This window comes from Nannobrachium achirus, assembly GCF_963921795.1.
Source record: "Nannobrachium achirus genome assembly, chromosome: 9".
NCBI classification, from domain to species: domain Eukaryota; kingdom Metazoa; phylum Chordata; class Actinopteri; order Myctophiformes; family Myctophidae; genus Nannobrachium; species Nannobrachium achirus.
The window spans coordinates 46,860,217-46,878,120 of NC_137818.1; the positions used below are offsets into that span (position 1 = coordinate 46,860,217).

A 17,904-nucleotide genomic window follows, 5' to 3' on the forward strand; every position below is an offset into this window, starting at 1 on the left:
TTGGCATCTGTCACTTGAATTAAGGTGACTTGACTTGCCTGTCAGCTCCCTTCACTGCTTCTAAAGTAGGCAAACCCCCACAATGCAATGGTTTCAGGAGCATTACAAAGAACCCAAAAACCTATCACTTCCATTTCCCATTTCAAGTGTGTTTGTCTTATATGTAACGGCTATTCCAAAGCCCCCCCAGGTAATTTTTTTGGGGGTGGGTAGATCATGTTGAGCTGGTCATTTTAAAAGTAGCTCTCCAGTCAAAAAAGGGTGGGCAAAAGTGTCCAATATGGTCCTTTAAAGATTTCTCAGATATGACATCATGAAACCAAATATGATGGACAATGCCGGCTCACCTCCTAATTAGTCATTTCCTCCTCGGGCACGATGTGTCACCACATACAAAGAGACAGAGCACATACTGGACAGCTTGTTCTACCTGACTCCTACCGCTCCTGGGGACCCTCTGATGTGTCGCCAGCCTATGATTATGTCACATGCACAGTGACCACAGCGCGCGTGCGTGCGCGCGTGCGCGCACGTGCGGCCGTGCACGCATGCATGTCTGTGTGTCTGTGTGTTTGCTCCTCACAAAGTCAAACCAAATCTGGAGACGTGTTGCTGATGGTGAGCCCCAGGGTATGTGTGTGGTCAGTATGAGTTGGAGCCATTGGTTTGTTCAAAATGCCCATTGTTGTATGTTGTTCTGCCATAGATTATTCTTGAGACAATTCTAGTTTTTCCGATCCGAAAGATAAGATATCATAATGACACGGTCAGTGAGATGTTTAAACCATGACCCCACACCCCATCTGAATTTCATAACCATAAAAACCTTCTGGACCTGAGTTGGACACCAAAACTCTTCACCTAAAAAAGCCTACCAGCTCAAAACTTAGCTTCGTAGATCTGCTATTTTTGGCTAATGTTAATTGGTTAACCTTCCATTCGTAGAAGGTGATGTGACGTCAGTGGGGGAGCTTAAATCAATGCTGCCTACCTGTAATGTGGGCTATGTGACGTGTGGTTTCTCCCACGGTCCCCTGCACACCCCCTCATGCAGAATGACGGTAATTGGCTAATGTGTGCCTGTCCCTGCGGTGGCATGTTGCCGTGCCCCCATGGTCCCCCACCCACCAGCATGTGCAGAAGGAAAAAGGAAAGGGAAAAAAAATGATTGGGTAACTATGGAAACGTGCTGCAGTGATTTTCCGAGGCGGCCGTCTCTTCCCTTTGGAGGCCATGAGTTAACAGGATTAGAGAGGATCCACAGACGACAGTGCATGGAGAGCAGGTCCTTTTTTGTCTCTCCATTCCTGTGTTTGATCCCCATTTGATCTGCCCAGCCAGTCTAGACTCACAAGTCAGTCTCTGAATGTTTCACTCAGCTAGAGCAGAGGTCTTCAACAGGGGGTCCGAGATCCCTAGGGGGTCCTCAGAGTTACTATAGGGGGTCCGCCAAATCTTTGTGTGATCATGTGACCTATTCTTAGTGGAACATTAGCCAAAAAATAGCCGATCCACAAGCTCACAACGCCTTGCAGCGTGAGGCGTTGTGAGCTTGTAGATTGTCTATTTTTTTGGCACAGAGGTTTGGTGTAGAGGGAAAAGAAGAGCAGACTAGTAGGCATTGACAGTTCAAGTGGTTAAATATATGAAAATACACATTAATCCAACCTACACAGATGATAGTGCTGTCAAGTCTTAACTGTATAAGAAATAATCCTTGTACATTTTTAATCTGCAACACAATTTAGATAGATAGATAGATACCTTTATTATCCCACGGGGGAAATTCAGTTACCCAGAAGGTACAGCAGTTAAAGGTTACAGGACAGTAAGAAAAAAGGGGGCACGGTGGTGCAGTGGTTAGCGCTTCGCCTCACAGCTAGAAGGTCCTGCATGGGTTCGATTCCCGCCGGGGGACGCTGTGGGCACTGGCGGCGTGTTCCTCCTCCGCGTCATCAGCGCCCACACCCTAGGTGGGGTTGGCGATAGGGCCTTTCTGTGTGGAGTTTGCATGTTCTCCCCGTGTCTCCTAGGGTTGATACCCTCACAAAAACATGCACGTAATCCTGGTCTCAATAATGCCTCCCCCTGGCCAGCCGGGGCGCCTGATGGAGGGGAAAGGAACTGGTTGGAATAACGTGTTCCTTCCACGCGCTACGTCCAAACCAGGGAAATCTCCACTGTCAGGTGAAAAGAAGCAACTTGGACTCCTCATGCATAGAAGGAAGCATGAGGTCAGTCCGTTGCCTCCCCAGGTTGGCAGAGGGAGAGCAGAGCCCAGGATTACATAGGCAATTGGCACTGGGTGAAAAAAATGGGTTACAAAATTGTGGGATAAAAAAAAAAAAAAAAAAAAAAGGACAGTAAGAAAAAAAGAAAAAGACTGTTGTGTATAGCCGAGCGACAATACAAACAAGAAAGAAGGATATATATATATATATATATATATGTGTACATAAAGTGTCGAGACAGAACACAACAACAAAAGTAGGCCTACTAACGTTTCATGTAAAGGATACGTTACGATATGTAGTGGGGGTCCCTGCTTCATCTCTCTCTCAACTAAGGGGTCCTTGGCCTGAAAATGTTGAAGACCCCTGAGCTAGAGACTGAGGGCAATCTCCCAGCTTTCGTTCCTAAAACTGGGTGGAACCAACAATCCAACCAAGTCTTTAGGGGTGGTCCTTCATATGGTGGTGGTGATATGATTGGTTTCCAAAGCAGTGGGCGTAGAACCCTCTCACCTACAGTATGTTGTTCTAGCAACTGCTTTGCCTTTAGAAGTTCACAGACGTATCAGTAGGTGGAGATCTCTAATCAGAGAGATTACACAGACCTTTATTGAGCCCTCGTGGAATCAATAAACGTCTATCTGCAAAGTAAGATGCCTCAGGCAGGGCACATTTGAGAGTGTGTGTGCGTGCGTGCGTGCGTGCGTGCTGGATAGCTGGATAGCTGGATAGGTCGGTTCAATTGGTCCTTCAGTGCTTACTGGCGACATAAAGACCAGCTCTCCTCAGTCATCAGAGCTTTTACTCGAATCCAAAGCAAACACATTCTTCCCTATAATGAGGGCAGTGAGTGCATCTATCGAGCTAGAGTACCAGGCATTCAGAGGAGTCAGTGGCTTACATTGCAATACCTCAGAGATAAGGAGCATTACACCCTTCCAAGAGGGAGACGGCCAGCCAGCTGTTTTGTTGCTGTTCTGCCCCTTAATCCTCTGCTGTTTGATCAAATACCAAGTGTCTGGTTGAGTGTTTTGAAACGGCACAGATTCCAGTCGGTCGACAGCATCAATGAGAAATTACTCTTTAAATAGTTTAAAACATTTGCTACTGTACAGTACAAATCTTTGATTCACAAGACTCCAGGAAATGGATCAGCTAAAGCTGATCGTTGTCTACCTTACTGTTCGGAGACAATGCATTGATTATTCGCTTCATTAATGTCAATATTATAGTATTATAGTATAAAATAGAAGTTATAAAAAGATCATTCACAATATAAGGAAAGAGTTACTTCATTGACCAACTAGCAGGATGCACAAAACACACACACACACACACACACACACACACACACACACACACACACACACACACACACACACACACACACACACACACACACACACACACACACACACACAGAAACGAAAGCATAATCTCCCCCTTTGCAAACTTGTTACTGTATCCCTACTTGCCTTTGACCTGCATAGCGAAGATAACAAGTAAATACAGTAAGAGGCATGTGAGTGGCAATGTCATTTCGCGGAGGATGGGGTTGATTTGTATCACTTTTGTTTGCTGATAACGTTGGTGTCATCCTCTGAGTACATACTGTAAGGGACCCAGGCGTCCTTGATAGTGTCCCCTGTTAAATGATTTATAGCTAGGAAACAAATGGACCCTTATAGGTCTGTAACTCGAGAAAGTGTACACATTTTATGGGTCCTTTTGGTTCCATTTGTATCCACAATTTTCCAACATCCCATCGTGCATTGCGCAGAAGTTGCACGGAGCTCCCGGCGCCGGAGCCGAGTGTGATCTACAAGCTCACAACGGCTGCATCTGCGACGCGACGTGAGCTTGTATATCTGCTTTTAACCGGAAGTGTGGTGCAAAAAATTCTCCAGTAAATTCCCGTGGAAAGAGGTGGATACTATCTGAGTTGCACAGCATTTATAGTGTAGATTGGAGTGCTAGACACAAAAAGGGGTATGTGGCCTAATAATGCATATCAAACAAGGGGTCCTTTAAATTAAAAAGGTTTAGAATCACTGCTCTGGCTACTATCATCCCATAGTACCAGACTGGCCATTTCATCTTATGCTAGGGTGTTTTTGTGGCAAACACACCAACTGGTGCCCAAAAAAGTGCCAAATAGTTTGATTTACTGTAAAAGGGATCAATCTAATTTCCAGTGCTTCATTGGCAAACAAGGACTGGTACTGACATCACTTCCTGTACTGTATGATACTTTACTTCTATTGATGTCTGTTACGACAGCATGTCATGATCACACTGATGTTCTCAAACGCCACTATATCAAATCACAATCTACAATGTGTTTGAAGTGATGACAAAAAAGGGACCTATCCCTGAATCTCTTGTCACAAATCGTTATGTTTGTTTAGATTCACTGTGCAGTTTTGTTGTATCTTAGCTATTGGACCAAAACTGTCTAGTTTGCAAATCTGACCCTTAAGGAAAATATATTACTTCGCTAATCAGATCTGGCACCAAACATAATTCATTAGGCTGAGTTAGAAGCTGTCTACCTCGCTGAATGAATGATCATTTCATATTTAATAATGCTGAATGTGCATCACTGGCACTGCACACCAGAACAGGATTTTAACTATGACCCAACATTTAGGCCAAGTCAAATCCAGAATATATTACCATGTTCTTTTTTTAAAGGATCTAATGACTTGTTGAGTTGATGACCTGTTTAGTTAATGGGTCCTCGTTCAAGCATAATTTGATTATGTCACATTCAATTGTTCATTTGATTTCATCTTGCTTCGAGTTAAAGTAAACACATTTTATATTTTCACAATACTGTAATAATCATCATCAACATTTTTCTTTTATAAAATCAGAATTTTCTGAAAATGTCTACATTTTCACCTATAATGACATGCCCAAAATAGGGACTCCAGTTTGAAAATGGTGAAACTGGCTTAAAGAGAACTTTTTCCACAGTGCTTCATGTCAGCCCTTACCGTGTTCCTAATAGCTGTTGTCATGATGTCAGATACAGTAGGAGATATGTCATTTGTATGTGCATCCGTCTATTTGTGTCTTATTTTGTCACCCATGTGGAGCACTTAAACTGTGCCGCTATGCTCTTGTTTACACCTGTCAGTAGTGTATTAATAGCCGACAACATTATCATACAGTCGTATAAATAGCCCACACGTCTGTCTCCTCTGAATTGGGGGCATTATGTCCCGTTAATGAGACCAGAATCACCAGGGAGCCCAGAGGGAAGAATAGATTAAAAATACGGAGGGATGATGAGAGAGTGTAAAAGAGCACGGAACGGACGAACAAACGAAAGATGAAACGTCAGGAGAGCGAGGGGGGGGGGGGGGCACGGGAAGGGAGTGAGAGAGAGGGAGAAGGAGGGAGGGCAGGAGGGAAAAGTGTGTGTGATGTTTGAGCATGTGGGTGTGTCAGGCACGTGCACACATAGACATCAAAGGGGGCTTGAGCCCCTGACCTTTTATCTTGTCTGTTAAAAAGTGCCCTCTTCAGACCATGAATGCAGTTTGCACTATGGCAAAAGAAATGCAAATGCCCCTTTTACATACCATACCAGAAGAAGGCATTCAAGTGAATTTCGTTGTCCAAACTCTCCTGAACTTGAATGCAGCATCTTATGTTGAAGGAATTGCCCTCTCTGTGTAGAAATCCATGCCGTTACGCCACATCTCCAGTATTGACTTGATTATGCTTAGTTTAGTGTGGTATCAAGCACCAAAACTAGCCGACCTCCAAGCTCTCCTCCAAGCTTGTGAGCTTGGAGGTCAGCTATTTTCGATATTTCCACCAAAAGGCCCTTTTAGAAATGTCAGCCCCTGCCTCTCTAACATTCCCTGCACGTCCCTGGGGTGTGTCATGTCTGATGGGCGTCCCCCCTCCTCCCCGCAGCGTGGCGTACAGGGCGGGGCGGGTCTTCCCCTGCCCTCCTGTACCGTATCCGTCCATCCATCTATCCCCAGCATCTCTCTCTGTGTCTGCGTGCTTTAGGATGCACACACCTCGCCTCACCTCAGCAGACTCTGTCAACCATTGCTCCGTTCATCTCCGCCGTTGTCGTGGATTCCCTGTACTGTACGCACCACCACCATGCTCCTACTCTACAACTATCTCCTCTCTCTTCTAGAATCGATCTACCGCCGCGGGGCCAGAAGATGGAGGAAGCTCTATCGAGTCAACGGACACCTCTTCCAGGCCAAGCGCTTTAACAGGGTGAGTGTTGTGTTAATGTCCTGAAGCACAACTAGTGGTACCGTAGTCCACCATAGTAGTTAGTTTAACACCAGCTTACGTGCTGAGGGAGCTTGTTCTTTTAGTATTTGTTATGATCATTTATGGTTTTATTTGTTATTATTATTATTATTTGCTATAACTGTCTTATAGTATTATGTATGTTTGTTATATTTTTTGTTTAATGTATGAAGTTATTTTTGGAGCTGTGTGAAGCACAGGCTCCCTATACGTGGCCGTGTGGGTCTGTGTGTCTGTCTGTCTGTGTGTGTGTGTGTCTGTATGTAGCCTGAACTTCCTAAACTTCGGCACGCTACTAGTCCCACAGTTTTGCCACCACACACTCGCGCCATATGTCAAATCGACCGGCTTACTCGGGAATAGTCGGCTAGTAACTTGCTAAGAGAAAGGTTCAATAGTTTAATTGATATTAATTTATTAGTGAATTAATTTTCCCCATTGACTTATAATGGGAATCGCAAAAACTCACATTCAATTATTTGTCTCTCGCAAACCATAGGGGCTAGAGTTTCAAGACTTGGAGAGGAGGTTCATAATGATTTCAAGGATTAAATTAAAAAAAATTGTGTCATTTGGCCGCATGGTGGCGCTATAACACCCCACTTTACGTTTTGGCCTGTAACTCTTGAACCGTAGGTCGGAAAATTAAAAATATTTTTTCCCTGGATTCCTTGGGTCATGACGCATCTAGGCCACGCCCATTTGCGCCATGATAGATTCTCCGCCATCTTGAATTTTCTCCAAAACACACTTTTTGCTCTTTTTCCTACATATTTTCTTCAAATGTCACAAAAAACGGTACACATGATCCACACACACACACACACACACACACACACACACACACACACACACAGCTCCACTTCACACGGGTGTGATTTTTTTTATAGAAGTCAGATAACTGCGATAACTTTAGTGACATCATTTTGTACGGGACTTGCCTTCTAAAGCAAGCGTGGCGGTGTTGTTCCTCTGCTGTGTGGAGTAGTACAGTTACAGTCATTCAGAAGCGTACTGCGGTTGAATTATGTATGACAGGTAATCAAGGCACTGCTCCCACCGAGCTGTCTAGAAATATTGATGCATAATTCATGGTGCTCTACTTCTTTCTGGTTGTGGCTGGTTTAGCTGTTTTATCCCATATTACACTCACTCTCACACATACCGTACACATATACACTGACACACGCACGCACGCACACATAGGCACGTGCGCACACACACAGGTTTGTCGTTGTGCTGTTGGAACAGACTGCTTGCTCGGCATTGCTAGTTACCAATGTGCTCTGCACTGGCCCAGTTCTTCTGTTTTAATGCTGGAGTAAGAGCTTTGTGTTGTTACAATCAGCCCATAAACACCTACTGTACTGTACAGTATTTGTCTCTGAAGGGGCGAGGCTGCACGAGAGACCTCCTGTTACACTTACTACAGTATGTGTTTACTTCCTTTGAACCGTAAGCTCTCCCTTTGAAAGGGAGAGAAAACACACCCCTTTTATTCGTGTTAGTTTGGGCCAGACCGAGGTTTAAGAATAGGTGTGACACCTGTGCTAGAGTTGAAACATCTTCTAGGGACCCTAGAGCAGTGGTTTCCAAACTTTTTGGAAATTAGACTTTTTGCCCGGGACCCAAACTAGTGAAAACAGCAGATCTACAAGCTCACAAGGTGTTGCTTCGCACCGCGTTTTGAGCTTGTAGATAGGCTATTTTCACTACTTCTTAAACATTTTTTAGTTTTTTAGTTTTTTCTTAGATTTTTATAATATATTTATTAACGAAATTACTAGAAACATTTTTTTTTCTTTTCTTAGCTTTTGGGGGATTTTTTTTTTTTTTTAAATGTTTTTAACTAATAATTAAAAACAAAATGAAGAAACCCAAAAATTAAGGGACCCATACAAAATGTGTCCGTGACCCACAAATGGGTCCCGGCCCACTGTTAAGGAAGCAGTGTTCTAGGGGCGCTAGCGGCTCAGCGTCTAGACAGGGCTGCAGGTTGGCCGAGTGCACTTGGGCGCAATATGCCGACTCAGCACACGGCTGTATGCGGACACGCGTCCATTACTCTGTGCCTCTGCTATCATCGATGCACGCTGGAGCCACGGTTATTTGATCGACGGTTCCATTGGCATGGTTGGCAGACTCCACCAAGGTCATAAACAACGCACCTCGCTCTCATCTGCAGCACCCAGTCCCAAGTAGTATCAGCTGCCCTGGCTGTGGTTACACTCTGGTTTTTAGAGTACTAAGACGTTCGGTGGTTTTGCAGTTTCAGTCAGTAGTGTAATGCTGCATCGGTATTCTCTGTCGTTGCCTCTAGTTTGGAGTCTGCAAATGTGTGCTTTGTGTGGATATATTAGATCATTTGCTAGGGGTGCTTGTTGTTGTTACTGCAGGTTTGTTCCATGTTCCTGGCTGGCGCACCATGTTGTCTTCAGCATATAAATAAGCTGAGGAGAAGTAGGTCATGTTTCTCCTCCCTTCGTGCTCTCCCTCTCTCTCTCCATCCCCATCTCCCTCCTTCCCCTCAATCTCTCGGTGCATCCCGTAATCTCTCTCTCTCTGTCTCCCTCTCTCTCTTTGTCTCTCTCTTTCTCTGTCCAGTCTCTCTCCTCCCTCCATCCTCTCTTCTCTCTTCCATTCCACCCTGCCCCATCTCTCCCTGACATTGCAGCAAGAGAAAGACGCCTTGTGAATCCCTCCCATTAGACATAATGGGGTCTCTCTCTTCTCTCTCCCTTTCTCTTTTGCATCATCCACGTGATGAAGCAGAATCCATTCCCCTCCACCAGCCCATGCCTCAGTGCAGCACTCCATTAGGCACATGAGTGACACTGCCATCTCATGGCCGCCGAGCGGAAGAACCCAAACAAAATGCTACACATCAGAGGTGCTGCACGACCCTCTGAGGCAGAGATCAGTTCCTGTGAGAGAGGTGTCGGGATGAGAGCTCAATTAAAAGTGTGCGTGTGCATGTTGATGTTCCAATGTTCAGCTCAGAAGTTCACATTGGTACGTGCGCACAGTGCAAAGCAAACCAATGGGGAGTAGGAGGAAGCAATTCACAATCACCTTGACTAAATACCGTAAAACAAATGAAAAGGCAATTAAAACGACTTTATTATGAGAGATGTGAAATTCTAAAGAGCATGTCCCCCGAGTTTGAAGGGCCACTACATTAGTGTGATATTGCTCGGATTACTTCCGTTTTTAAGCTCAGATGGGCAATTACAGTATGTAAAAAAAGAGAAACAACAATTATAAGTAATTATGAGAAAGGGGAACTGATATTAAAAGCCAGCCGTAATGAGACTTGTAATCCTCACTTTTCTGTGTGTGGTTATTTAACAATGCTTGGTAAAATGTTAAATTGTGTTCATTCATCTGCAGTGTGTAAGTCAGAGATAATGGACAACATTAACCCACTCATTACACAGCTACTTACAAGCTATATCAATAATTTGACAGGGAATATTGTTTCAAAAAAGTTTCCACTCCCTGCTATTGGGAAATATCTGAATTCCTCTGTCTACAAATTCAACAAATCTGTGTAATAAACACGCATATTGGTGAATGGTGATATTTACAGTATAGAATCAATCAACAACTTATCGACCCAGACTGCTCTACAGTCTCTTTTATTTTAACTTTTTTGGTGCCATGATTTTTTATCTTCAATGTCCCTTGATGCCATGGTCTCCATAGACTCCCATGTAATTTATAGTGCACGGATCGTGCACGCCCATGCCTAGATGATGCACCATGTGTGTGCCCACTGTTCACAGCTTTCAAACAAAAAAAATCCGCTTGTAAATCCGTTCAGGCATTCATGATTTATCAGCCATTATGTTTTCTTCAGATGTAAACAAACATGGCTGCCATGTTTGAAAGAATGGGTTGGTATGGGGGTTAAACATGCAAAAAAAAAAAAAAATCTTCAAAAACGGCCCAAACTCGGGAAACTCAGGGTTGGCACAGCGTTGGTACCAATACAAACTCGGGAAACTCGGGGTTGGCACCATATGTGTTAAATAGTGGATCACTGACAGACTATACATGTCTGTGTTATTATGACATTGACATTAAATGATCTACAGCAGGTGTCTCCAACACCTCTCTGCCAAAGGACCCCTTAGCATAGAGAGAGAGGTGAAGCAACCAGGGACCTCCACAACATATTGGATACACTTTTTCATAGATTTCATAGACCTGATTGACAGCATGTCATCAGTGTTGGATTCATGTTAACACTGTGGGGACGCTGTGGGCGCTGAGGACGTGTTCTCTCCTCCGCGACATCAGTGCCCAAGCCCTAGATAGGCACCCTCACAAAAAATATGCAGTAATCCTGGTCTCTATAACGCCTCCCCCAGGCCAGCCAGGGGAGGGGAAAGGAACTGGTGGGAATAATGTGTTCCTTCCACGCGCTACATCCAACCGGGGAAGCTCCCCCCTGTCAGGTGATAGGAAGCGGCCTGCTCACTCGTCATGCACTGAAGGAAGCATGAGCTCAGTTCGGGGCTTTCCCCAGGTTGCCAGAGGGAGAGCAGCGCCCAGGATTGGTTCTCTTCAGAATAGGGATGCTAGGGTTCAAGTGGTTTATGTAAATATAGTTCCTATCCCACAAAGATTTGCTGGACCCTCTATAGTAACTCTGAGGACCCCCTAGGAACCCAGGACTCCCTGTTGAAGACCACTGATCTACAGTATTGTGCTGTATTTCTTTCTAATCACCCACACCTTGTCGCTTGAAGCTTGCTAGGTGGCTCCCTCTTTGTTCTGCTGCAGCAGATGTGACAGCTCATCATTCCTTTGCACATCACACAACCCTGTTTCCAGGCACTCAGATGACCCGCAGCACCGATGGGAGAGAAAGCGAGTCGATCGATGACTTTGAGCCTTTCTCATCTTCTCTCCTTTTATTAACTGCCGAGAATCATTTTCGCAGGAGTCCAGGCCTCTGAAATGAGCTGGTCCACGCGAGAACTGTGTAGTGTAGAACAGCATATCAGTGTTATAACGTGGCATGCTTTTCTTTTTAAAATATTGTTTTCAAGCTGCAATACAGAACTCATTTTAATGAATAAAACATTTAACCTTTCTATACGGCAGTGGTTCTCAACCTATGGTTTGGGACCCCCGGGGGGGTCCCCACATGATTTTTCTTCGGGGGGAGGGGGTCCCTAGAAGACAGTGAAGGGACAATTTAAGGACTTTAAAGACAATAAAAGAAAAAGTCCATTACTGCATCAAAAGTACTCAACAAACTATAGTATAACAACGGTCGAATATTGGCCAAATTGTCAAGAAAAAGGATTTATAAGCTCGCAATGCCCCGGTCATAGTATGTATGTACTGTATGTAACAATTTAACTAGTACCTTTCTTAGTACTGCCAGAAGCACATATACACTAATATCTTCCATGGACAAGTGGGGACTGCCTCTTGTTTGAGCGGTAGACATTTGGTCGTGTGCAGGAGATGTAATAGTTACATTATTGCAGCTTTAAGGTGGTCTCTGCTTATTTCAGTAGTACATTCAGACAGGAGGCGGTGCAGAGAGGGGTGGACATGGTCCAGCACCTTTTAGTATCTCGTAACCATTAACCCATTCAGAACGGGTACACTATATTGTGTATCATTATTTTATGCTTTAACTAGCAGATCTACCAACTCACAGCGCGGCACCGAGTGCCGCGCTGCGAGCTTGTAGATCTGCTATTTTTGAAAAATTGTGAAAATTAGAATTTTGACCTGATTCTATAAGTGTCTTTTGAATCCTTCTAAAGTTTTTTGAAAAACCCATGTTTCTATGTCAGCAATCTGGCCGGCCATCGTCAAAGAAAAGGTCCTTTTCACTTAAATGGAGTTCAGTTAGTCTCTTCTTGAGAAACTACTGTGTCAGTGGTTCTCAAACTTTTTCATTTGAAGGGCCCCCAAAATGATATGTATAAAAATAGCAGATATACAAGCTCACAGCGCAGCCCCCAAAATGATATGTATAAAAATAGCAGACATACAAGCTCACAGCAATATATCTGCTATTTTTCACTGCTTAAAGCATTCAATAATTCTAGGCCTAAATGGGTTTTAAATGGAGGGGATATACCCAGTGAGGTGCAGCACCTCTGGCGAAAAACTTTCATCGAGCGCCATCTGGTTGATGATAATTTCTGTGTCGAGGTGTCAGGTTAAAAAAACCCGCAGCATTTTGGACAGGAATGTAAAAGTTGTGGCGAGCCGAGATTCATCAGCTCGCGGTACAGCTGTGCGGAGCGATTGAATTTCCCAGGCTGCAGCAGCAGGCCGGCTGCACTAGGATTACATGAGTCCTCTCATCTCTCGCAAAACAGAGCCGCGGGGAGTTGTCAGACTGGGTCAAGGACAAGACTCCGCTGCCTCGGAGCCAGCACTGCATCCAGTTAATGCACTTCAATCCACGTTGCTGCTCCCCATCGCTTAGCAGCAGAGCCTGGTTAGTGGCTTTATGGGCCCAGTAAAGTTCAGTCAGTGTGAAGTACATTAGTGTTGTCTTGGCCAGGGACGTGCTGGGCCGCTGATTCAGCCCGGGAAAAAGAATTGGAGAGGCCCTCATTGCACGCTATAGAGAGAGATATAGTAGCTGCTGCTACTCAAAGATTTACCATTTCAGATCATGACAAGTGACAAGTCAGTGGGCCAATTACATGAGTTATATTTCGTCGTTGTCAGGTGGAAACCTTGTATGTCCAAAACCGTTTGTTTTGTATTTATCATTTAAAAAATGATTTAAACTAGTGAAAACAGCAGATCTACAAGCACACAACGCCTCGCGGTGCGAGGCGTTGTGTGCTTGTAGATCGGCTGTTTTCACTACTTTTGTGCAAACAGTTTAATTTTATCCTAATGGTCGGCCTGGGCCGGCCGGGAATGAACCGGCCGTTCGGGAGTTGTCCCGCTTTTCCCAATGGCCAGCACGTCCCTGGTCTTGGCTCACAAGTGATCTGGCTTAGGCCTCAGGGGCTCCTCCATAAATCCTGGGCAACGGAGGGATCTCATTTGTTGCTCGACAGGGGCTGGAGTCAGTGATGAGGATGCCCACTCCAAGGGGGTACATGCCTCCTGTAAACCTCTGCATGCCAGCTGAGAGAGAAAAGGGGCTGAACTTTAACAAGACGATTTTGGCCTTGAAGCGTTAATCAACATTATATAAGCCTACTCTTTAGGTGTCTCTCTCTCTCTCTTTCTGTTGCTTACCTCTTAGTACTTGTCTGTGACATTTAGCTTGATTTCAGCAAGCAAGACTTCAAAGCTAGCTCAGGCAGACAAGTGGAGTAGCGAGTCAGGTGATGTGTCGTCATGTCCCTGGAGATGGTATTTTTAAATGCCAAGCTCACCTGCTCCCACTGTTTGCTGTGCTAATGCTTTATTTCTGCACCAGCATCCACCTGTTGACCCTGTTTCACTGTAGTCCCTCCCATGGAAGATTTCATATCTGATCTCTCCATGTTCTCATGTTTATATTTATTAATTACCACTTTCACCATGGCGTCCCCATTCTTAAAGGAGTAGTTCACCCAAAAAAGTACTTGTTTTCTATCAATTACACACCCCATGAGGCCTTGAATTAATGGAGATTTTTTTAGTTTTTGTCGCATTCCTTAACCAATAATTTCATGACCGGCAGAGACTTAATTGTGTCCAATTGAGTCTCCTACTGACCGATGACCCGGTCATCAAATTATTGGCTTAGGATTCGACAAAAACGCTGAGGAAAAAGGCTACAGACACACGCACAGCCACTCTATGGAGCGGTTTACCACTGCTCAAAAAAGAAAAAACACGCTCTATTGTGTACTCGGCATGGCCTACATTATTACATAGTGTAAATCCTACGCACTGAGCAGAGGAAAGTGATTTTAAATTGGGTGGGGGTGGGCTGGGGACTAACAAAACAAGACGAGAACAAAAAATGTTTTGATTGATTTATGCTGGCTGAATCCCTGTTTGCTTGGACCGGGGAAGATGCTTTGAAGTGCTTCTGAAGCATTTCCATAGTAACTGCACATGAACTGTGGCTCTTTGTTCTTCCGGCTGGTACAGAAGCAAACAGGCTATGAATCATGGTCCGTCAATCCACTGGAGCAGACAGCTACATCTCAACTGACAAACTGATTTGTTTAAGGGGTTAATCATCTTAATCGATCCAAACAATTATTTAAAAATCAAACCAGTGTGAAGTGAGCGGTGCCTTTGGTGGCCACGTGAATGGCTCAACAGCGCCACTTGAAGTTAGATCACCCAGCGGTATGGCAGCTGTTCAGGATGTACTGTAGTGCACACTTAGGGTGCGTTCGGAAACCCGCACCGTTCAGTGTGGCTTATTTACGAACTACCAGTTTTAAGAGGCAGCTGTCCGCTTTTTCACTATGAACTCTGAAGGTAAACTTTCTGAAAAGCAGCAGTTGCTAAGTATGCTAAAGTAACGTTGATATTGAAAGGAGATGTAATTCCTAACATTGGCATACCTGCTGTTAATTTACATGTTGTTGATGTGTGTGAAACTATCAAGCCCAAGCAACCAATTAAGCTGCAAGTGCTGTATTTTGCGGTCATTTCCTCCATTGTTCACAGCTGAGAAGCATTCGAGACACGGCCATGAAAACCAACCAGTCAGAACACCGCACCACACCACCACACCGCCAAACCCCATCTTCTGAGTAGGGTTGGTGAGTGCGTGCACTCAACACACCAGTGCGCACTGGATTTCCGAACGACAACGCACCAAGTTCACCGAATAAACGAACGACAACATGGTGCGTTGAGTGCGCATGGCTGAACGCACCCATAGAGACACAGACATAGAGACATACAATACACACTCGGTCAAGCATGGGAGCAGTTGACACTGCTCAAAAATAAAATCAACAATCGATCCTTTTATAAAATAATCGATTAGTACTGAGATCGTAGATCTTCTATTTTATCTATTATAAAAATTTCAACCTGGCGTCCCTATGTTTGACATGTCAAGTCATAATATAACAGTTTCAAAATGTTTCTACATATTTAAAAAATTGCGAACACTTGTAAAACTTTTTGGGCGACACGTCATCTGATATGACAAAGTATGAAATAGGGCTTATATATTCAGTGGTTAAAGCAGCAGTTCTCAAACTTCAAGGACCCTCAAATTGATTTGTATTTGGCCGTGGGACCCGTGACCCCCAGAAGAGAAGATTTATGTAAAAGAATAACAGATGTACAAGCTCTGAGCTTTTGGATCTGCTATTTTTGTACAGGCAACATATAAATGGATAAAGTGGTTAAAATGATTGTGACGCAATGTTAAGAAACCCTGGGGGTCCCCGGGTCCCACTTTGAGAACTAATGGGGTAAAGGATGACCAATAGCATATACATGTACCGGTATGTAATATGGAGATGCAAGGTTTCTGGCTGACAGCGACAATAGGTTGATAGTACTGTATGTTGCAGATTTCGTATTATTATTTTGGTTCTTCCTTCCTGGTAAAATAAAGGAAAAATAAAGAAAAACATTCAAACGAATCCCTTCAAAATAAGACTATAAAAAGCCTCACCGGTGGCCCTTAGAGGCTGTGCTGCTCCTCATATCCAAACGGTCCATTATGGACCACATTCTGCTCTCAGAGCGTACAAGAGAACACTCTTGGTTTCACTGTGTTGGAAGGTCTTCAGCCTGCTTTTAAAGGATGACACAGCAGATCTCAGGCCAGCAGGCAGGTTGTTCCAGTGCATTCTGTTTCGCAGTCATGAGTAAGACGTCCAGAAGTATAGATCATATTTTCAGGTAAACTGCATGGTTTGCCGGTACCTTGTTCGATTTGATTAATTCGGCAAGTGACTTTTGCTATAAAAGTTGAATTCAGTGCAGTAAAATTAAACGGGTACAATGCACGAGGATAGTGTAGGGACAGTACAGACATCAGAACCCAGGCTCCCTGTAACAGACACCAAGCCAATTCAGTGCTGCTGTATGCACAGTGTTTAACTCAGAGAGTTACAAGTGGATAAATTAACACAGATAATTTTACTTTGTGCTCCAATTAAAATTGAAACTAGCTATTTTTTAATCAATCCCAGGTATTGATTTTTATCTATACATACCTGCCATTTAATCTGACCACTCTACCAATTCCATTAGACGGAGCCATTTCTTTTTTCTGTCAGTGTTAGCTTTTAATTGTTCCTTGATGAATAGATCAATACTGATGGAGTCAGCCATTGTCTGGACAATGATTGCTTGTTAAAAGCGTAATTTGTTTTATCTGTCTTCTCCCAGAAGTAATACTGTGGCCACTTCAGATAATGTGTAACGTATTTAAAACAGATGCTAGGTTCATTGTTGACCTGGTTGCCTATACCGTAGTGTAGTTTAGACTTAATGCTAGGTTCTTGGTTTACTTTAACCTGGTATCATATGGTTTCAATGTAAAGATTATTTATTGATAGATTATTGTTTAGACCAGGGGTCGGCAACCCAAAATGTTGAAAGAGCCATATTGGACCAAAAATAAATAAAAACAAATCTGTCTGGAGCCGCAAAAAATTAAAAGCCTTATTTAAGCCTTATAATGAAGGCAACACATGGTGTAAGTTTCTATATTAGCTATATTAGCCTACTATCAAATGACTAAGTAGGCTACAAATACACAATGAGCATTCATGATTCAATGTTTATTTTCCTTGCAGCGCATCCTGGAGAGAATGTTGAAATGTAATATTTATTCTACAAATTTTTACAGCATTGGAAAACATTAAGAATGTTTGTGTCATGTCTGTCCTCCTACAGAAACCATATTAAAACAAAACATATATTTTTCCCCCCATCTCTTACCATTTTCATACATTTTTGAAAAAGCTCCAGGGAGCCACTAGGGCAGGGCTAGAGCCGCGGGTTGCTGACCCCCGGTTTAGACTAATGCTAGCCCTGCAAGACAAATGACGTCATGATGACGTTATGATAACGTCCTCCCGTGACTCCGGTGATGTTCAGAACTAGGCCAGATCATAGCCCATATAGGGATGATCTTGACGTCATTACCAGGATGTCATATGGATTATTGTTATTGTTTGTAATGTTAGTTGAAATATGATATGTATCTGGCCTCGATCGGACCCTCTCTGATTAATCCAGGGCGTCCGTTTTCGTGGGAAGGATTTATGTTGGTTGAAATCAGGTGATATTCTAGGCCAGACTGTTGACTAGTCATGGTTTGACTTGATCTGGCCCCAATCGAGACATCACTGATTGGTTCAGGTCCTGACCGTGCTTGCTGGGAGGTTATTGGTTTACCTATGATCCTAGTTTCCTAGAGAGGCACTACACTGTCTCTCTGCATTCTATGTGACGCGATGTTCTT

The 17,904-nt window shown here is 43.8% G+C and overlaps 1 protein-coding gene across 1 annotated transcript in view; it reads left to right on the top strand.

Annotated features, from left to right (window-relative positions):
• Positions 1-17,904, top strand: part of prkcz (protein kinase C, zeta) — a gene marked incomplete at both ends in the record, with an annotated part of 143,532 nt that overhangs the window by 77,316 nt on the left and 48,312 nt on the right. The window contains one exon of the mRNA XM_080734274.1: positions 6,397-6,482. Coding sequence (XP_080590400.1) covers positions 6,397-6,482 — 86 coding nt within the window. The remainder of the gene's footprint in view (positions 1-6,396; positions 6,483-17,904) is intronic.